Source organism: Rhinatrema bivittatum, chromosome 19, assembly GCF_901001135.1.
Source record: "Rhinatrema bivittatum chromosome 19, aRhiBiv1.1, whole genome shotgun sequence".
Taxonomy (NCBI): domain Eukaryota; kingdom Metazoa; phylum Chordata; class Amphibia; order Gymnophiona; family Rhinatrematidae; genus Rhinatrema; species Rhinatrema bivittatum.
Window position 1 is genome coordinate 39,023,758 of NC_042633.1, and position 22,098 is coordinate 39,045,855.

Genomic DNA, 22,098 nt, shown 5'->3' on the forward strand with positions numbered 1-22,098 from the left:
GGGGCACATTTAAGACTAATCGGAGAAAGTTCTTTTTCACTCAACGCACAATAAAGCTCTGGAATTTGTTGCCAGAGGATGTGGTTAGTGCAGTTAGTGTAGCTGTGTTTAAAAAAGGATTGGATAAGTTCTTGGAGGAGAAGTCCATTACCTGCTATTAAGTTCACTTAGGGAATAGCCACTGCTATTAATTGCATCAGTAGCAGGGGATCTTCTTAGTGTTTGGGTAATTGCCAGGTTCTTGTGGCCTGGATTGGCCACTGTTGGAAACAGGATGCTGGGCTTGATGGACCCTTGGTCTGACCCAGCATGGCAGTTTCTTATGTTCCTGTCCCGTGCAGGCGGAGGGCTGGGACCCAGTGGTCCCCTCCTCACCCAGGCCTCCTTCTTCTCACCATCTAAGATGGTGTGTTTCCTGTCGAAAACCAGACGAGCTGGTGCCTCAGTAAACTGGTTAAGTCTATAAGGTGCCACCCGCCTCTGGTCATGTTTTAGCTGCATCAGACTAACAGGGCTGCCCCTCTGAAGCTTTTGCTGCCTGCTGAGTGTGCGCACACGTGTTTGCACCAAGTCATCTTCGTACGTGTGCACTGGGGTGTGTTCGTGTTGATCTGTAGTTATGGCGAGTTGTGTGCCAGTGTCCCTGTACTGAGTTCTGCGTTGGTGTCCCTTGTGTGCTGCGGACACTGAGCTGTGTTTATTGCCTGTGAGCGTTTCTGCTGAGTTTAGCTCGAGTTGTGTGTCAGCGTCTCCGCTGAGCTGTGTGTGCGTGTTGAGTTGTGAGTCTGCCTCTCCGTGCTGAGTGGTGTTTGTACTGAGTTGTGTGTCAGCGTCTCCGCTGAGCTGTGTGTGTGTTGAGTTGTGAGTCTGCCTCTCCCTGCTGAGTGGTGTTTGTACTGAGTTGTGTGTCAGCGTCTCCGCTGAGCTGTGTGTGCGTGTTGAGTTGTGAGTCTGCCTCTCCGTGCTGAGTGGTGTTTGTATTGAGTTGTGTGTCAGCATCTCCGCTGAGCTGTGTGTGTGCGTGTTGAGTTGTGAGTCTGCCTCTCCGTGCTGAGTGGTGTTTGTACTGAGTTGTGTGTCAGCGTCTCCGCTGAGCTGTGTGTGCGTGTTGAGTTGTGAGTCTGCCTCTCCGTGCTGAGTGGTGTTTGTACTGAGTTGTGTGTCAGCGTCTCCGCTGAGCTGTGTGTGTGTTGAGTTGTGAGTCTGCCTCTCCGTGCTGAGTGGTGTTTGTACTGAGTTGTGTGTCAGCGTCTCCGCTGAGCTGTGTGTGCGTGTTGAGTTGTGAGTCTGCCTCTCCGTGCTGAGTGGTGTTTGTACTGAGTTGTGTGTCAGCGTCTCCGCTGAGCTGTGTGTGCGTGTTGAGTTGTGAGTCTGCCTCTCCGTGCTGAGTTGCCTGTCAGAGTCTGCCTGCACCCTGGTTTTTTTTTTGTTGAGTCGGGTGCCAGCTCTTATGCGTCTGCTGCTGGATCATCCTGTCTGGCCAGTCTGATCCTCTTAACCCAGACTTAGCAGGAGGGGAAGGGAGAGCCAGCAATCCAGGGAGGGTCCTCACCTCCTTGACCGTCTTACCTTTAACAAGAGAGGCGGGAGGGGGGAGTGCGAGGAGCTACTGCTGGCTGGGATCAGGGAGGGGCACGAAACCGCACACATCCACCCCTTCCTGGCTCCTGGCAGAGGAGCGGGTAAAACGGGCAAAGCCACAAGCAACAAATCATTACTGATTGTATGTTTCCCTGTAGCAGACTCGTGAGGGCAGGGGCACGGTGCATGCTCCCTGCACAGGCTGCACGGCTGCAGGAGCTTAAGGAGGCTTCCCTGCGAGCAGAACTGCTTCAGAGGAATAAGTCCTTAATCTGCAGGGCGTGCGGCGGGGCGCAGGGGACATTAGGTGGGTTTGTTGCGCCAGGTCCCTCCCCTGAAGAGCTTACGCTCTCAATCTGAGCGCAGGGCGTCAGGTTCACTGGCGGTGGGGGTCAGAGGAATAAGTCCTTAATCTGCAGGGTGTGCGGCGGGGCGCGGGGGACATTAGGTGGGTTTGTTGCGCCAGGTCCCTTCCCTGAAGAGCTTACGCTCTCAATCTGAGCGCAGGGCGTCAGGTTGACTGGCGGTGGGGGTCAGAGGAATAAGTCCTTAATCTGCAGGGTGTGCGGCGGGGCGCGGGGGACATTAGGTGGGTTTGTTGCGCCAGGTCCCTCCCCCAAAGAGCTTACGCTCTCAATCTGAGCACAGTCTGAAATGTTTTAAAAGGATACGAGGCCTTTACAGGAAATGTGGACCTGGGACAGATTTTTTGGTTATTGGGTAGGGCTCACCTTACTCCTGTTAGGGGCTTACAAAGGCCCCCCACCCCCCCTAACATTAGCAGACACCTGGGCGGCTGCGGGATCTTTCTCCCGCCTATTTCGGGATGGTCCCGTGGTAAAGCTTCACCTCCCGCTGCAGGTGGAAGACCCCCGGCTAAGGTCCGTGGGAGGGAGAAGCATTTCTGGCCGTATTCGGGACCCGGGAGCCGCCCGATGAATATCCCAGCTCCTCAGCCTGCTAAAGTGGTGGTGGTGGGGGGGGGGGGGGGGTGTGCAAGGCCATTCCTGGGGAGGGAGGGAGGGAGTGGGGGGTGATAAGAGTGCAACATCTGGGTGGGGGTGGTTCAGACAGGGGGGATTGCATTGCCCTCTATTTGAATTTGTTTTATAAATCTCTTAGTGTCTGCTAAGGTTGAAAGGTCACCCCCCGACCCCCCCCCCCCCGTCCCCCAGGACGGGGCCGGGCTGGAGGAGGCTCACCTTGAAGAGTTAACCCTGGCCCAGGCAGAAGTAGCAGCAGCAGTAGGTTAAGAGGAGGAGGAGGAGGCTCCGATTCACAGTCTCAGGTAACAGCCGGGTTTCAGCAATTTGGTTTCATCATCACCTCTGGCTCAGGGGAATGTGGAAAATCCGCATCGCCCGGGCCTGCTGACGATCCCCAGAGAGAGTCTCGGGTTTCGCCCAGGAGGGACGAGGTCGGCAACCAGGAAGGCAGCAAAAAGGGGGAAGGAAAAGGGGCCACCCAGCATGGGGGAGGCGAGGGCAGACGGTGCCGGCCTGTAAAGGGGGGGGGGGGAAGGGAGACCCCCAAGATTGGGTGGGAGAAAGGGGGCAGAGGTTCGGCTCGCGGGGAGTCTCGTCCACCCACCCCACCGCCGGCGTGGCCAGACCGGTGGGGGGTGGGAGGGAGGGGGAGACCACTTCTGACCGCTGCCGCCCCGGGGAAGGATGAGGGCGACGTGAGGCCTTCGGGGGGGACTCGGCCGAAGGATGGGGGCGTTTGTTGGGTCGCCTCGTTGACCTCTGACATCTTCTCTCCCTGCTTCTCCCCCCCCCCCCCCCCGGGGGGACGGTAGAGCTCCCTTCCTGCTCGGACAACTTGCCGAATCTCGCCTCGGTCCTTGAGGGATGAGCTTGGATGCGGCCCTGCCATGAGTTCCTGAAAGCCGCCCCGGCGCCTGCCGCCCCGGCGCCTGGAAAACGCCGCGAGAAGACTTCAGCTCACCCGCAGCCGGCGCCTCCGGATTATTCTCCCGGCCGACTGAGTTAAAAAAAAAAAAAAAAAGGTATCGGAGCCTCTCCTAGGGAGGGAACTTCCTTCCGGATCAGCCCCTAAAGAACCCCCCCCCCCCCCCCCCGGAGGAAGAGCCGAGAGAAACCCTTCCGGCTGGTAAACCCGCCCCGGCGGAGCGCCGCGCCATGAGCTCAGAGACGCCGGGGGGCTGCGTCAGCCTGGAGCAGGGCCGCCTGGCTCAGCGTCACGGCTCCGACACCGGGCTGCTCGCCGCTCTGTGGGCCTCCGTGCAGGAGCCCTCCGGCGCGCCGAGGGGCCGGACCAACCTGCGCCCGAGCGAGCTGCTGCAGGTGACGGCCTGCCTGAGGGACATCGACGAGAAACTCTACAACTTCCGAGCCCTCTTCCAGGGACAAGGTAAAAACAAAAAAAAAAAAAAAAACACCACCCAGCTCCAAATTCGGGTGATCGGCTGCTCCCAGATCGCATCTTTCGCCCCCTGCGGCCCGGCCGTGCCCTCCGGTGAGCCAGAAGAACGTAAGGTGTACCGTGCAGAGTCAGACCCCCCCCCCCCCAAGGCCCATCGGACCCAGTCTCGGGCAGTGGCCAGTCCGGGTCCGGTCCGTGGAGCAGGGATCCTAATTCCTGGTAACTCCCCCCACGGACAGCGCTCGCTTCCTTGGGCGCTGCGCTATATGAAGTTCTCCCGGGGCGCCGCGGTGGCTGTGACTGTTTCGTGTTCTTAACATTTCCAGGATCCGGGCACCTGTCCAGGAGCCAAATAGAGGAGGAGCTGACAGAGTTAATTCAGGCCATCTGCCTTCTCCTGAGCAAGTGCCCTACCCTGAACTCGGGGCCCATCCAGGCCGCCACCACCGCGCTCATCACCAGCATTAATGGTAAAGTCCGGCACGCGCTCTGGCTACATGCGCCTGCTGCATGCTGAACTCGTACTGCCAGGGGCAGGGAGGCGGGGAGGGGTGCGAGTTAATCTCCAGTCCCACAGAATGTTATCCTATGAAGTGCACTGCGTTCTCCTGTGACAAATCAGTGCCTTATCAGTGATATCAGTGCAGTGCGTTCTCCTGTGACAAATCAGTTCCTTATCAGTGTTATCAGTGCAGTGCGTTCTCCTGTGACAAATCAGTGCCTTATCAGTGATATCAGTGCAGTGTGTGTTACTTTGGTAAATCTGTCCCTTATCAGTGATATCAGTGCAGTGCATTCTCCTGTGACAAATCAGGCCCTTATCACTGTTATCAGTGCAGTGCGTTCTCCTGTGACAAATCAGGCCCTTATCACTGTTATCAGTGCAGTGTGTGTTACTTTGGTAAATCTGTCCCTTATCAGTGATACCAGTGCAGTGCGTTCTCCTGTGACAAATCAGTTCCTTATCAGTGATATCAGTGCAGTGCGTTCTCCTGTGCCAAATCAGACCCTTATCAGTGATATCAGTGCAGTGTGTGTTACTTTGGTAAATCAGGCCCTTATCAGTGATATCAGTGCAGTGCGTTCTCCTGTGACAAATCAGTTCCTTATCAGTGATATCAGTGCAGTGTGTGTTACTTTGGTAAATCAGGCCCTTATCGGTGATATCAGTGCAGTGCGTTCTCCTGTGACAAATCAGTTCCTTATCAGTGATATCAGTGCAGTGTGTTCTCCTGTGACAAATCAGTTTCTTATCAGTGATATCAGTGCAGTGCGTTCTCCTGTGACAAATCAGTTTCTTATCAGTGATATCAGTTGGGTAAATCAGACCCTTATCAGTGATATCAATGCAGTGCATTCTCCTGTGACAAATCAGTTTCTTATCAGTGATATCAGTGCAGTGAGTTCTCCTGTGACAAATCTATCCCTTATTAGTGATATCAGTGCAGTGTGTGTTACTTTGGTAAATCAGACCCTCATCAGTGATATCAATGCAGTGCATTCTCCTGTGACAAATCAGTTCCTTATCAGTGATATCAGTGCAGTGCATTCTCTTGTGACAAATCTATCCCTTATTAGTGATATCAGTGCAGTGTGTGTTACTTTGGTAAATTAGACCCTTATCAGTGATATCAGTGCAGTGCATTCTCCTGTGACAAATCAGTTCCTTATCAGTGATATCAGTGCAGTGTGTGTTACTTTGGTAAATTAGACCCTTATCAGTGATATCAGTGCAGTGTCTTCTCCTGTGACAAATCGGTGATATCAGTGCAGTGCGTTCTCCTGTGACAAATCAGTTCCTTATCAGTGATATCAGTGCAGCGTGTTCTCCTGTAACAAATCTATCCCTTATCAATGATATCAGTGCAATGTGTGTTACATTGGTAAATCAGACCCTTATCAGTGATATCAGTGCAGTGCGTTCTCCTGAGGCAAATCAGTTCCTTATCAGTGTTATCAGTGCAGTGTGTCTTACTTTGGCAAATCAGGCCCTTATTAGTGATATCAGTATAGTGCGTTCTCCTGTGACAAATCAGTTTCTTATCAGTGATATCAGTGCAGTGAATTCTCCTGTGACAAATCTGTCCCTTATTAGTGATATCAGTGCAGTGTGTGTTACTTTGGTAAATCAGTTCCATATCAGTGCAGTGCGTTCGCCTGTGACAAATCTGTCCCTTATCAGTGATATCAGTGCAGTGCATTCTCCTGTGACAAATCTATCCCTTATCAGTGTTATCAGTGCAGTGTGTGTTACTTTGGTAAATCAGGCCCTTATCTGTGATATCAGTGCAGTGCGTTCTCCTGTGACAAATCAGTTCCTTATCAGTGATATCAGTGCAGTGCGTTCTCCTGTGACAAATCAGTTTCTTATCAGTGATATCAGTGCAGTGCGTTCTCCTGTGACAAATCTGTCCCTTATCAATGATATCAGTGCAGTGCGTTCTCCTGTGACAAATCTGTCCCTTATCAATGATATCAGTGCAGTGCGTTCTCCTGTGACAAATCTGTCCCTTATCAATGATATCAGTGCAGTGCGTTCTCCTGTGACAAATCTGTCCCTTATCAATGATATCAGTGCAGTGCGTTCTCCTGTGACAAATCTATCCCTTATCAGTGATATCAGTGCAGTGCATTCTCCTGTGACAAATCTATCCCTTATCAGTGATATCAGTGCAGTTCGTTCTCCTGTGACAAATCTATCCCTTATCAGTGATATCAGTGCAGTTCGTTCTCCTGAGACAAATCTGTCCCTTATCAGTGATATCAGTGCAGTGCGTTCTCCTGTGGAAAATCAGTTAATTATCAGTGATATCAGTGCAGTGTGTGTTACTTTGGTAAATCAGGCCCCTGTCAGTGTTGTTGGTGTGATGTATATTCCTTTGGGTAATCAGTCTCTTATCAGTGTTATGACTGCCATGTGCTCTCCTTTGGTAAATCAGTCCCTTAATGTTATCGGTGCAGTATGCATGCCTGTGGTGAATCAGTCCTTTATCAGTGTTATCAGTGCAGTGTGTGCTCCCTTGGTAAATCAGTCCCTAATCACTGCAGTGCGCTCTCCTTTGGTCAATCGTTTCCTGGTCATTGTAATCAGTGCAGTGCGCTCTCTTTTGATAAACCGGTCCCTTGTCAGGATTATCAGTGCAGTGTTCGCGCCGTTGGTAAATTTGTCCCTTATCACTGCTGTGTGCGCTCCTTTGCAGGTACATTTCAAAAGGGGGCGAGTGTGCGCCCATAAACGCAAAAAAATACGCTTAACTGTATATCGTGCGTGCTGCTGCACGCGTTATCACTCAGAATATCCTTCCAGCGCATATGCGTGGAGCCTTTACGCGTGTACTCACAAGTGACCATGGGGGAGGGGAGAGAGAGAGACAGTCTGACACTCTGCATATCTCCCACTGTAAGAGGGGCACTTTCAGCTCAGGGAGGGTTTGGGGGGGGCAGTGTTTCAATGGTCTACAGGATCTACACCCTCCCCCCCTTCGTGTTATCGGTGCAGTGTGCGCTCCTTTGGTAAATGGGTCCCTTATCACTGCAGCGTGCTCTCCTTTGATCGATGGGTTCCTTCTCGGTGTTATCAAATCTGTATGGGGTGAGACCCAATCACCTTAGCGGGGGTGGGGGAGGGGGGAGTCTGGTACATAGTTACAAGGAATCCGGTCTCGGGCGTCATGTGCCATCATGGGGCTGGTTTTGTTCGCCCTGGCGGTGAGCGCAGGATCAGTGCCAGGAGACGTTTCCTCGGGGAAGTCACAGCTGTGCAGCAGGAACACGCGGCAGAAAATACAAAACATGTGTTTTCCTGGTGGCAAAGGTGTAATCACCTGAGTGCTCTCAGAGCTTGGCACCAGCCAGGAAGACGTCTCGTGGCCCTGTGACCGCAGAAACACTCAGTCCTTCAGCAAGGTTCCTGCAGTTTCAGGGGTACTGGACAGTGACACTCAGGCGTTAAGCACAGTCCCTGCTGTCTCATGGCAGGATGCGTTTTAAGCACACTCAGTCCTCCTGCGCAGTCCCTGCTGCCTCACGGCAGGATGTGTTACAGGCACACTCAGTCCTCCAGCACAGTCCCTGCTGTCTCACGGCAGGATGTGTTACAGGCACACTCAGTCCTCCAGCACAGTCCCTGCTGTCTCATGGCAGGATGCGTTTTAAGCACACTCAGTCCTTCTGCACAGTCCCTGCTGTCTCATGGCAGGATGCGTTACAGGGACACTCAGTCCTCCAGCACAGTCCTTGCTGTCTCATGGCAGGATGTGTTACAGGCACACTCAGTCTTTCTGCGCAGTCCCTGCTGTCTCACTGTAAGATGTGTTACAGGGACACTCAGTCCTTCGGCCCAGTCCTTGCTGTCTCACGGCAGGATGTGTTACAGGGACACTCAGCCCTCCTGCACAGTCCTTGCTGTCTCATGGCAGGATGTGTTACAGGGACACTCAGTCCTCCAGCACAGTCCTTGCTGTCTCATGGCAGGATGTGTTACAGGCACACTCAGTCTTTCTGCGCAGTCCCTGCTGTCTCACTGTAAGATGTGTTACAGGGACACTCAGTCCTCCGGCCCAGTCCTTGCTGTCTCACGGCAGGATGTGTTACAGGGACACTCAGCCCTCCTGCACAGTCCTTGCTGTCTCATGGCAGGATGTGTTACAGGGACACTCAGTCCTCCGGCACAGTCCTTGCTGTCTCATGGCAGGATGTGTTACAGGCACACTCAGTCCTTCTGCACAGTCCTTGCTGTCTCACGGCAGGATGTGTTACAGGGACACTCAGTCATCTGGCACTGTCCCTGCTGTCTCACATCAGGATGTGTTACAGGGACACTCAGTCCTTCTGCACAGTCCTTGCTGTCTCATGGCAGGATGTGTTACAGGGACACTCAGTCCTCCGGCACAGTCCTTGCTGTCTCACGTCAGGATGTGTTACAGGGACACTCAGTCCTTCTGCACAGTCCTTGCTGTGTCACGTCAGGATGTGTTACAGGGACACTCAGTCCTTCTGCACCGTCCTTGCTGTGTCACGGCAGGATGTGTTACAGGGACACTCAGTCCTTCTGCACAGTCCTTGCTGTCTCACGGCAGGATGTGTTACAGGGACACTCAGTCCTTCTGCACAGTCCTTGCTGTCTCACGTCAGGATGTGTTACAGGGACACTCAGTCCTTCTGCACAGTCCTTGCTGTCTCACGGCAGGATGTGTTACAGGGACACTCAGTCCTTCTGCACAGTCCTTGCTGTGTCACGTCAGGATGTGTTACAGGGACACTCAGTCCTTCTGCACAGTCCCTGCTGTGTCACGGCAGGATGTGTTACAGGGACACTCAGTCCTTCTGCACCATCCTTGCTGTGTCACGGCAGGATGTGTTACAGGGACACTCAGTCCTTCTGCACAGTCCCTGCTGTGTCACGGCAGGATGTGTTACAGGGACACTCAGTCCTTCTGCACCGTCCTTGCTGTGTCACGGCAGGATGTGTTACAGGGACACTCAGTCCTTCTGCACAGTCCTTGCTGTGTCACGGCAGGATGTGTTACAGGGACACTCAGTCCTTCTGCACAGTCCTTGCTGTGTCACGGCAGGATGTGTTACAGGGACACTCAGTCCTTCTGCACAGTCCTTGCTGTCTCACAGCAGGATGTGTTACAGGCCCACTCGGCCCTGCTACAAAGTCCAGTGCTGAGAAGTTAGAGAGGGAGCGACAAAGGGAGAGAAGATCAGAATGGGAAGATTTGGAAGAAGTCAGGAGGGATAAATGGGGAAGGTGGAGAGCAGGGAGGAAGTCTGCGTGTTTTTGTCATTGTGAGGCCAGTGAAGTTCCTCTTTCCGTGCTGAGGGCTGCAGATTGCCTGCTGCTGCCGCCACCCTGTAACCGGGCAGCGCTTCCCCCCCCTCACAGTGTCCTGATGATAAACTGATTGCATTCGCCGCCTCCCCGTCCCGCCGAAGAGGCAAAGCGCGTGTTGCTGCCCTTCTATCGCGCCTGCCGCAGGCCCTTTCTGCCCTCCCGGTGGTGTGGGGACCTCTTTACCCCGGGGTGGATCTGTCGCTATGCGGCTGGGGCATGGGCGGTGGCTTCCAAGTTTCGTACAAGCGCTGCGGTGCCCTACACGAGAGAGTGTCCTGCTGAGGACACCTCTGTATTAAGGACAACATTTTCTGGTCCCATGGATATCTTTGGTGTGTGTCGTGAATGTCCTTATTAAGGAGTGAGATTTTTTTTTTTTTTTTTTAACTTTTTCTAAGCGGGGGTGGAGTAGGGAGAATGAGAAGGGCTGCTTAATGGGGACAGTAGATAATGAGAAGGGCTGTTTAATGGGGACATGAATTAAGAGGATGTTTGGTTAAGGGGTACATAGATAACAAGGAAGAATTGTTTAATGGGGACACAGAAAACAGGAAGGACTACTTAATGAGACAACTGCTAACGAAGATGTCTGCTTAATGAGGAAACGGGTAACTCGGATGACTCCTTAATGAGGACATGAACAACAACAAGGATGGTTGTTTAATGGGAAGAAGGTTAAAAGGGGAGGGCTACTTAATATGGTCAAGGAAGAATAATGAGACCTGTTTAAAGGGGACGCAGATCATGAGGATGGCTGGTTAATGAGGACATTTCATAATAGGGGTGGGGGTTGCTTAATGGGGACAGGAATAGCAAGGATGGTTGTTTAATAGGGAAACGGAAAAGGGGACGACGACTTAATAGGGACAGGGAAAGACAATGAATAGGGACATAGAGAATGAGGGGTGACTGCTTAATGGGGACATAGAGAATGAGGGTGACTGCTTAATGAGGACATGGATAATGAGGAGAGTTTTTTTTTTTTAAATAGGGACATCCCCAGCCCCTGCTGGAGCAGAACTAGGAGCCGGGCTTGGGGGACTGGACCGGGGGGGTCTCCCACCCCCCTACCGGCAGCAGAGTCAGGGCCCCTGAAGGCTGCTCTGCACGTAAACAAGGCGTGCACAGGGCCTGGCTTCCTGGCGGGGAAGCATCTTCTTTAACAGGAAGTTGATGGGCGACTGCATCTGCAGCTTTGTCTCTGCGGGGGGTTTTTTTCGCAGCAGAGGGCCTCTGACCCGCACCCCCTCCTGGCTTACGTTGAACAGCCGCAGAGCCGCGGGGAGGGTCCAGGCGGCAGGTGCCGGCGCAGAAAAGTGAGAAGCGGGGCTGCGGGCCTCCTCTCCTCTCCCCCGCCACCTCCTGCCCTCCAAGCCCCATTGGCTCGGAGGGAATCTAAGCGGGAGGTGGGAGGGAAACGCATCATGGAAGACCCAGGAACAGGTGGTAGGTGGCACGACTGGTCTGGTCTGTCCTGTCCGTCTGTGTTTCCCTATCCCCCCCCCCCCCAGCGATCTGCGCCGCTTCCCTTCTCTCTCTCGAGGGCTTTATCGTCCGACCGGGCAACGGCCCAAGGGGTTGAGAAGCCGGCGGCGAGGGCCACAACAGGAAGAGCTTCCTGACCTCAGCCCAGCCGCTGCCTCTGCCGCAAAATGGATTTGTGCCCAGGCGTGGTGGCAACAGTAACTCTGTGTCTGAAATACTGGAAGCGCGCCTGGCTGGGGCTATCCAGCCACTTTCCGTTCCGAGCCTTCTAACGGAACAGCCCTGCGTAAAACCAGGCTCCACGGCTTTGCACGAGAAGATAAGATGCCTTGTGGAAACGACCACTGTAGTTACGACAGGGATTGTAAGACGGTGTCGTACCCCCCGGGGATGGCAAAAGCGTGGCGGTGAACGGCAGCCGCGCACCCCGGGATTGGGAGACGGCCTCTTGCGTCGCGCGGGCGCGCAGTGCAGGAGTGCTCGGTGGGTTAATGCACCGCAGGGGTGGCAACCCTGAGAGAGGCTGTGGCACCCTGCGCACCAAATGTGCACCGGGGGGGGGGGGGATTACTGCTGGCTCGCTATGCTGCACCATGAGATGAGACGGGGTGTTATACGCTGGAGAGTGCTGGGAATGGGGGTTAAACCACTGCTGATGGTGCACCGTGGGATTATGAGACAGGCTCCTATACACCAGGAGACCTGCACTAGGGGATGTGTTTTGCTCGGGGGGGGGGGGGGGGGGGGGGAGGAGAATAATGAATGTGAATTTGCATTTTCAAATCTCAGTGCGCTGTGTTCGGTGGAAAAAATTAAGCTGTAGCCAGCACAGCTGCAGCCGACTCTGTGTGCTTCACACCCACGGCAAGAGAGCGTGCGTGGGACCTGGTCCCAAAGCCCAGGTTTCAATTCTTCCCCTATAAAGTAGTGTTGGCATAAACAGCACTGTACATTCACAGAGCAGTAATTAGCATTTATACAGCACCGACAGTGTACACAGCACTGCACAGCCACGGAGCAGTAATTAACATTTATACAGCACCGACAGTGTACACAGCACTGTACAGCCACAGAGCAGTAATTAACATTTATAAAGCACCGACAGTGTACACAGCACTGTACATTCACACAGCAGTAATTAGCATTTATACAGCACCGACAGTGTACACAGCACTGCACAGCCACGGAGCAGTAATTAACATTTATAAAGTACCGACAGTGTACACAGCACTGCACAGCCTCGGAGCAGTAATTAACATTTATAAAGCACCGACAGTGTACACAGCACTGTACAGCCTCGGAGCAGTAATTAACATTTATAAAGTACCGACATTGTACACAGCACTGCACAGCCACGGAGCAGTAATTAACATTTATAAAGTACCGACAGTGTACACAGCACTGTACAGCCTCGGAGCAGTAATTAGCATTTATAAAGCACCGACATTGTACACAGCACTGCACAGCCACGGAGCAGTAATTAGCATTTATAAAGCACCGACAGTGTACACAGCACTGCACATCCACGGAGCAGTAATTAGCATTTATAAAGCACCGACAGTGTACACAGCACTGCACAGCCTCGGAGCAGTAATTAGCATTTATAAAGCACCGACAGTGTACACAGCACTGCACAGCCACGGAGCAGTAATTAGCATTTATAAAGCACCGACAGTGTACACAGCACTGCACAGCCTCAGAGCAGTAATTAGCATTTATAAAGCACCGACAGTGTACACAGCACTGCACAGCCTCAGAGCAGTAATTAGCATTTATAAAGCACTGACAGTGTACACAGCATTGTAGAGCCAGATCAGTAATTAGCATTTATAAAGCACCGACAGTGTACACAGCATTGTAGAGCCAGAGCAGTAATTAGCATTTATAAAACACTGTCAGTGTACACAGCACTGCACAGCCTCAGAGCAGTCATTAGCATTTATAAAGCACCGACAGTGTACACAACACTGCATAGCCACAGAGCAGTAATTAGCATTTATAAAGCACCGACAGTGTACACAGCACTGCATAGCCACAGAGCAGTAATTAGCATTTATAAAGCACCGAAGGTGTACACAGCATTGTAGAGCCAGAGCAGTAATTAGCATTTATAAAACACCGACAGTGTACACAGCATTGAAGAGCCAGAGCAGTAATTAGTATTTATAAAACACTGTCAGTGCACACAGCACTGCACAGCCTCAGAGCAGTAATTAGCATTTATAAAGCACCAACAGTGTACACAGCATTGTAGAGCCAGAGCAGTAATTAGCATTTATAAAACACCGACAGTGTACACAGCATTGTAGAGCCAGAGCAGTAATTAGTATTTATAGAACACTGTCAGTGTACACAGCACTGCACAGCCTCAGAGCAGTCATTAGTATTTATAAAACACCGACAGTGTACACAACACTGCATAGCCACAGAGCAGTAATTAGCATTTATAAAGCACCGACAGTTTACACAGCACTGCATAGCCACAGAGCAGTAATTAGCATTTATAAAGCACCGACAGTGTACACAGCATTGTAGAGCCAGAGCAGTAATTAGCATTTATAAAACACCAACAGTGTACACAGCATTGAAGAGCCAGAGCAGTAATTAGTATTTATAAAACACTGTCAGTGTACACAGCACTGCACAGCCTCAGAGCAGTAATTAGCATTTATAAAGCACTGACAGTGTACACAGCACTGCATAGCCACAGAGCAGTAATAGGCATTTATAACGCACCGACAGTGTACACAGCATTGTAGAGCCAGAGCAGAAATTAGCATTTATAAAACACCGACAGTGTACACAGCATTGTAGAGCCAGAGCAGTAATTAGTATTTATAAAACACTGTCAGTGTACACAGCACTGCACAGCTTCAGAGCAGTAATTAGCATTTATAAAGCACCGACAGTGTACACAGCACTGCACAGCCTCAGAGCAGTAATTAGCATTTATAAAACACCGACAGTGTACACAACACTGCATAGCCACAGAGCAGTAATTAGCATTTATAAAGCACCGACAGTGTACACAGCACTGCATAGCCACAGAGCAGTAATTAGCATTTATAAAGCACTGACAGTGTACACAGCATTGTAGAGCCAGAGTAATTAGTATTTATAAAACACTGTCAGTGTACACAGCACTGCACAGCCTCAGAGCAGTAATTAGCATTTATAAAGCACCGACAGTGTACACAGCATTGTAGAGCCAGAGCAGTAATTAGTATTTATAAAACACTGTCAGTGTACACAGCACTGCACAGCCTCAGAGCAGTAATTAGCATTTATAAAACACCGACAGTGTACACAGCACTGTACAGCCACAGAACAGTGGTTACTATTTATAAAACACCATCCATGTACACAGCACTGTACTGACACTGAGTGATTATTATTTATAAAGCTCCATCAGTGTACGCAGCACTTTACAGTCACAGAGCGGTGATTGGTATTGTAAAGTTCAGAGGCAGATTGCCCGTCCTCAGCAGACGAGCTGTCTCCTGCAGTCAGCGCTGAGATGCGCGTCTTTCTTCCTCCCCATGCGGGGCTGGATTTACCAATCCAGGGCCAAGGATGGGGGATTTACCTCCAGAAATCAGAGTGTTACAGGAGTCGGGGGGGGGGGGGGGGGCCAGTTTTTATTTTTGGAGCAGCTTCAGAATGTGGTGCCTGTGCCTGTGGTACCTTAGCCTATAAACCTGGCCCAGATCCAGTGGCGATTGCAGTGTGCACTGAATGTTATCCGCATGAGGTATGTGCCACCAAGTCCTCTCGCTTGTCACGGTTTTTTTTTTGGGGGGGGGGGGGGGGGGTTGCATTCGGGAGCTGAGGAGCGACCGGCGGTCCCCACGCATGCCGCTTCGCTCGGCTCAGACCGGACAGGCCGATCCAGTCTCGGTATTGTGGAATTTGTAGTCCTGATTGCCCCTGAGCAAAGCAGGAAACTACATTTCCCTACATGCAGTTTGGGGGGGGGGGAGGGGGCAAAACCAGGACCAGATCAGCCTGCTTGATGAACCTGCTGAGGCCTTCCTTTCCAGCCCCAGAGGCACTGAGGGAGCCGCATGCCAGGGCACAGCGTGGACTCCCCTACTGACTGCACCCTGCCTCTCCTCACTGAAGTTAACGACTCTTTTAGGTCAAACCACCACATCCTGTTTCCTAGGATCTGAGGCAAGAAAACCTCCCATCTACAATTTCTCACATTTGCATCTAATGTACTCTGGCATGGTTACAGAAAGAAAAAAAACACGGAACACTATTCAGTATTCTTTGCAGATGCCCTGAAACTCATTTTGGTTTGTGTACACCTGCCGCTCTGTGAGTAAACCTCTGTACACGCAGATCCCTGTAGGCTGCCTGCTCTATAAATAAATATTACCTCTGTATGCATGGATCCCTGTACACTGACTGCTCTATAAATATTACCTCTGTATGCATGGATCCCTGTACACTGACTGCACTATAAATATTATCTCTGTACGCATGGATCCCTGTATACACACCAATCCCTGTACACTGACTGCTCTATAAATATTACCTCTGTATGCATGGATCCCTGTACACTGACTGCACTATAAATATTACCTCTGTACGCACTGATCCCTGTACACTGACTGCACTATAAATATTACCTCTGTACGCACTGATCCCAGTACACTGACTGCACTATAAATATCATCTCTGTATGCACGGATCCGTGTACACTCACCACTCTATAAATATCATCTCTGTATGCATGGATCCCTGAGCACTCACCACTCTATAAATAGTATCTCTGTACTCACAGATCAATGTAAACTGACCACTCTATAAATATTATCTCTGTACTCACAGATCAATGTAAACTGACCACTCTATAAATATCATCTCTGTACGCATGGATCAGTGTACACTCACCACTCTATAAATATTATCTCAGTACTCACAGATCAATGTAAACTGAACACTCTATAAATTTCATCTCTGTATGCAAGGATCCGTGTACACTGACCGCTCTATAAATATCATCTCTGTACGCATGGATCCCTGAGCACTCACCACTCTATAAATAGTAGCTCTGTACTCACAGATCAATGTAAACCGACCACTCTATAAATATCATCTCTGTATGCACGGATCCGTGTACACTGACTGCTCTACAAATATCATCTCTGTATGCATGGATCCCTGAGCACTCACCACTCTGTACTCACAGATCAATGTAAACTGACCACTCTATAAATATTATCTCTGTACTCACAGAACAATGTAAACTGACCACTTTATAAATATCATCTCTGTATGCATGGATCAGTGTACACTCACCACTCTATAAATATTATCTCTGTACTCACAGATCAATGTAAACTGACCACTTTATAAATATTATCTCTGTACGCATGGATCAGTGTACACTCACCACTCTATAAATATTATCTCTGTACTCACAGATCAACGTAAACTGACCACTCTATAAATTTCATCTCTGTATGCATGGATCCGTGTACACTGACCGCTCTATAAATATCATCTCTGTACGCATGGATCCCTGAGCACTCACCACTCTATAAATAGTATCTCTGTACTCACAGATCAATGTAAACTGACCACTCTATAAATATTATCTCTGTATGCACAGATCCGTGTACACTGACCACTCTATAAATTTCATCTCTGTATGCACGGATCCATGTAAACTGACCGCTCTATAAATATTATCTCTGTACTAACAGATCAATGTACACTGACCACTTTATAAATATTATCACTGTACACACAGATTTGTGTACACTGACTGCTCTATGAATATTATCTTTGTATGCACAAATCCCTGTACATTGACCACTCCATAAATATTATCTGTGTATGCACCGATCATTGTACACTGACTGTTCTATAAATATTATCTTTGTATACACTGATCCCTGTACTGTAAATATTATCTCTGTATGCACAGATCCTTATACAACAACAATTGCTCTGTAAATCTCATTCCCAGTTCGTATAATAGGTTTTATTCCTATGCTTTTCTGCCATCTGACACTATTCTTTATGAATCAATGTATCTTCAGGTATCAGCAACCAGGGTGGATCATCAGAGAATAGAAAACGCTACAGCGAGATATTCCGGGGCCTCGATGCCTTAGAGATCTGCCTTGGAAATGAGTAAGTACAAAATTCCCTCTCTGGTGCATAGCGTCAGCCTCTCTGAAAGGGAAAAAAATTAATATTCAGTCATAGAATAATCCGCTATTTTATTCTACGGCGCAAAAACCGTGAGAAACGCGCCAAAACGGTGTCTGTGATAGAATAATCCTCTGTTCTGTTCTACAGTATAGATAGATACCACGAGAAATGCATTGATCAGTGTCTCTGTGATAGAATAATAGTGGATTATTCTACCACAGGCACTGATCAGAGCAACTTTCTCAGCATCTGCGCTGTAGAATAGAATAGTGGATTATTCTACCACAGGCACTGATCGTCGCATTTCTCATGGTGTCTGCGCTGTAGAATAGAATAGTGGATTATTCTACCACAGGCACTGATCAGTGCATTTCTCATGGTGTCTGCGCTGTAGAATAGAATAGTGGATTATTCTACCACAGGCACTAATCAGAGCATCTTTCTCAGCATCTGCGCTGTAGAATAGAATAGTGGATTATTCTACCACAGGCACTGATCGTCGCATTTCTCATGGTGTCTGCGCTGTAGAATAGAATAGTGGATTATTCTACCACAGGCACTGATCAGTGCATTTCTCATGGTGTCTGTGCTGTAGAATAGAAAAGTGGATTATTCTACCACAGGCACTGATCAGGGCATTTCTCATGGTGTCTGTGCTGTAGAATAGAATAGTGGATTATTCTACCACAGGCACTGATCGGCGCATTTCTCATGGTGTCTGTGCTGTAGAATAGAATAGTGGATTATTCTACCACAGGCACTGATCGGCGCATTTCTCATGGTGTCTGTGCTGTAGAATAGAATAGTGGATTATTCTACCACAGGCACTGATCGGCGCATTTCTCATGGTGTCTGCACTGTAGAATAGAATAGTGGATTATTCTACCACAGGCACTGATCAGTGCATTTCTCATGGTGTCTGTGCTGTAGAATAGAATAGTGGATTATTCTACCATAGGCACTGATCGGCGCATTTCTCACGGTGTCTGCACTGTAGAATAGAATAGTGGATTATTCTACCACAGGCACTGATCAGTGCATTTCTCATGGTGTCTGCACTGTAGAATAGAATAGTGGATTATTCTTCCATAGGCACTGATCAGAGCATCTTTCTCAGCATCTGCACTGTAGAATAGAATAGTGGATTATTCTACCACAGGCACTGATCGGCGCATTTCTCATGGTGTCTGCGTTGTAGAATAGAATAGTGGATTATTCTTCCATAGGCACTGATCAGAGCATCTTTCTCAGCATCTGCACTGTAGAATAGAATAGTGGATTATTCTACCACAGGCACTGATCGGCGCATTTCTCATGGTGTCTGCGCTGTAGAATAGAATAGCGGAGTATTCTATCACAGGCACCAGTCAGTGCATTTCTCATGGTGTCTGCGCTGTAGAATAGAATAGCGGATTATTCTACCACAGGCACTGATCGGCGCATTTCTCATGGTGTCTGCGCTGTAGAATAGAATAGCGGATTATTCTACCACAGGCACTGATCGGCGCATTTCTCATGGTGTCTGCGCTGTAGAATAGAATAGCGGATTATTCTACCACAGGCACTGATCGGCGCATTTCTCATGGTGTCTGCGCTGTAGAATAGAATAGTGGATTATTCTACCACAGGCACTGATCAGTGCATTTCTCATGGTGTCTGCACTGTAGAATAGAATAGTGGATTATTCTTCCATAGGCACTGATCAGAGCATCTTTCTCAGCATCTGCACTGTAGAATAGAATAGTGGATTATTCTACCACAGGCACTGATCGGCGCATTTCTCATGGTGTCTGCGCTGTAGAATAGAATAGCAGAGTATTCTATCACAGGCACCAGTCAGTGCATTTCTCATGGTGTCTGCGCTGTAGAATAGAATAGCGGATTATTCTACCACAGGCACTGATCGGCGCATTTCTCATGGTGTCTGCGCTGTAGAATAGAATAGCGGATTATTCTACCACAGGCACTGATCGGCGCATTTCTCATGGTGTCTGCGCTGTAGAATAGAATAGCGGATTATTCTACCACAGGCACTGATCGGCGCATTTCTCATGGTGTCTGCGCTGTAGAATAGAATAGTGGATTTTTCTATCACAGACAATGATCAGCGCATTTCTCATGGTGTCTGCGCTGTAGAATAGAATAGCGGAATATCCTACCATAAGCACAGATCGGTGCATTTCTCATGGTCTCTGTGCTGCAGAATAGAATAGTGGATTATTCTATAACTGATAATGATCAGTGTGTTTCTCTATGGTAGAACAGAATCTTTTATTCTACGGTGGCTAGGCATGCGCTGATCGGTGCCTGTGATAGAACAGTCCACTATTCTATTCCGCAGCGCAGCGACCACGAGAAATACAACGAGCTGTGCCTGTGATGGAGTATTTCGCTATTCTGCTCCTCAGCTCAGATGCCCTCCATTCTCTTGCTAATCGAGGGTACGTGGGTGGCCAAGGTGGCCAGAAATGTGCCGCTGGGCCATGTGCCCCAGAGATGGCCACATGTTTCCTCCTTAAATGTTATTGCCCTGACATCCCTCCTCGCGTGAGAGGCGCCAGAGCAGGCCAAACCAGCACTGCTTCTCTCCTTGCAGGGCCACACCCTTAATCCCCTGAGAGCTATTAACTCTTTTTCTGTCTCTCATCACAGGACTGTTGAGATGTTTGTGGGCGACATCGGTAATGCAGTGTCGGCTGCTGACCCGGTGGAAGAGCTGGCGGTAGGTTAATCCCTATCCTGGGCGCTGCAGGGTGAGCCCATCTTCCGGGGGGGGGGGGGGGGGACGGGACAGGCTGTTAACCTGCTGGGCAAGATGTCTTTTAACCTCGTGGTTGCTGCTCCAGTTTGTGTAAAGCGCACTGCAGGTACAGACGTATCTGCTGCTAGACAAAGGTCAACAACCAAGCCCTCTTATGGTAGTAAGATGCAAAGAGAAGCTGGTTAGCCACGGGGCAGAGATGGGGAAAGGAAGGGGGCCTTAGACAGCAGCGTAACGGGCACTAACCCCTTTCTCTCTTTTCTCATAGTCTGATGAAGGTTCCCTGGGCGAGTCCCAGAGCAGCTCTGAAGGGAAGGCCCTGAGCACCAGCTCTGGTAATGAAAACACTTCTCTTCCACTGGATGCTGACAGGGGAAAATGTGGGCAGCGAGGGCGACGTCCAGGGGGAGGCGCTGTCCCTCCGGAGCTGAGGGCAATGTCCAGGGGGAGGCGCTGTCCCTCCGGAGCTGACGCCGAGGGCGACGTCCAGGGGGAGGCGCTGTCCCTCAGGAGCTGACGCCGAGGGCGACGTCCAGGGGGAGGCGCTGTCCCTCCGGAGCTGAGGGCGACGTCCAGGGGGAGGCGCTGTCCCTCCGGAGCTGAGGGCGACGTCCAGGGGGAGGCGCTGTCCCTCCGGAGCTGACGCCGAGGGCAGTGTCCAGGGGGGAGGCGCTGTCCCTCCGGAGCTGAGGGCGACGTCCAGGGGGAGGCGCTGTCCCTCCGGAGCTGAGGGCGATGTCCAGGGGGAGGCGCTGTCCCTCCGGAGCTGAGGGCGACGTCCAGGGGGAGGCGCTGTCCCTCAGGAGCTGGCGCCGAGGGCGACGTCCAGGGGGAGGCGCTGTCCCTCAGGAGCTGACGCCGAGGGCGACGTCCAGGGGGAGGCGCTGTCCCTCAGGAGCTGACGCCGAGGGCGACGTCCAGGGGGAGGCGCTGTCCCTCCGGAGCTGAGGGCGACGTCCAGGGGGAGGCGCTGTCCCTCCGGAGCTGACGCCGAGGGCAGTGTCCAGGGGGAGGCGCTGTCCCTCCGGAGCTGACGCCGAGGGCAGTGTCCAGGGGGAGGCGCTGTCCCTCCGGAGCTGAGGGCGATGTCCAGGGGGAGGCGCTGTCCCTCCGGAGCTGACGCCGAGGGCGACGTCCAGGGGGAGGCGCTGTCCCTCCGGAGCTGAGGGCGACGTCCAGGGGGAGGCGCTGTCCCTCCGGAGCTGACGCCGAGGGCAGTGTCCAGGGGGAGGCGCTGTCCCTCCGGAGCTGAGGGGCGATGTCCAGGGGGAGGCGCTGTCCCTCAGGAGCTGACGCCGAGGGCGACGTCCAGGGGGAGGCGCTGTCCCTCCGGAGCTGAGGGCAATGTCCAGGGGGAGGCGCTGTCCCTCAGGAGCTGAGGGCGACGTCCAGGGGGAGGCGCTGTCCCTCCGGAGCTGAGGGCAATGTCCAGGGGGAGGCGCTGTCCCTCCGGAGCTGAGGGCAATGTCCAGGGGGAGGCGCTGTCGCTCCGGAGCTGACGCCGAGGGCAGTGTCCAGGGGGAGGCGCTGTCCCTCTGGAGCTAACGCCGAGGGCAGTGTCCAGGGGGAGGCGCTGTCCCTCTGGAGCTAACGCCGAGGGCAGTGTCCAGGGGGAGGCGCTGTCCCTCAGGTGCTGATGCCGAGGGCAATGTCAATGTCCAGGGGGAGGCGCTGTCCCTCCGGAGCTAACGCCGAGGGCAATGTCCAGGGGGAGGCGCTGTCCCTCCGGAGCTAACGCCGAGGGCAATGTCCAGGGGGAGGCGCTGTCCCTCCGGAGCTGACGCCGAGGGCAATGTCAATGTCCAGGGGGAGGCGCTGTCCCTCCGGAGCTGACGCCGAGGGCAATGTCAATGTCCAGGGGGAGGCGCTGTCCCCCGGA

General features: G+C 51.5%; 1 protein-coding gene across 2 annotated transcripts in view; it reads left to right on the forward strand.

The window, feature by feature from the left end:
* Nucleotides 1-2,746: 2,746 nt before the first annotated feature.
* The window catches only part of LOC115080553 (GEM-interacting protein-like), a gene marked incomplete in the record, with an annotated part of 31,227 nt that continues 11,875 nt past the window's right edge, over nucleotides 2,747-22,098 (forward strand). The window contains 4 exon segments of one of the 2 annotated variants that reach the window (XM_029584774.1): nucleotides 2,747-3,954; nucleotides 4,293-4,436; nucleotides 17,344-17,437; nucleotides 20,111-20,180. In XM_029584774.1, the coding sequence (XP_029440634.1) occupies nucleotides 3,723-3,954; nucleotides 4,293-4,436; nucleotides 17,344-17,437; nucleotides 20,111-20,180 (540 nt within the window). 2 annotated transcript variants of the gene reach the window in all.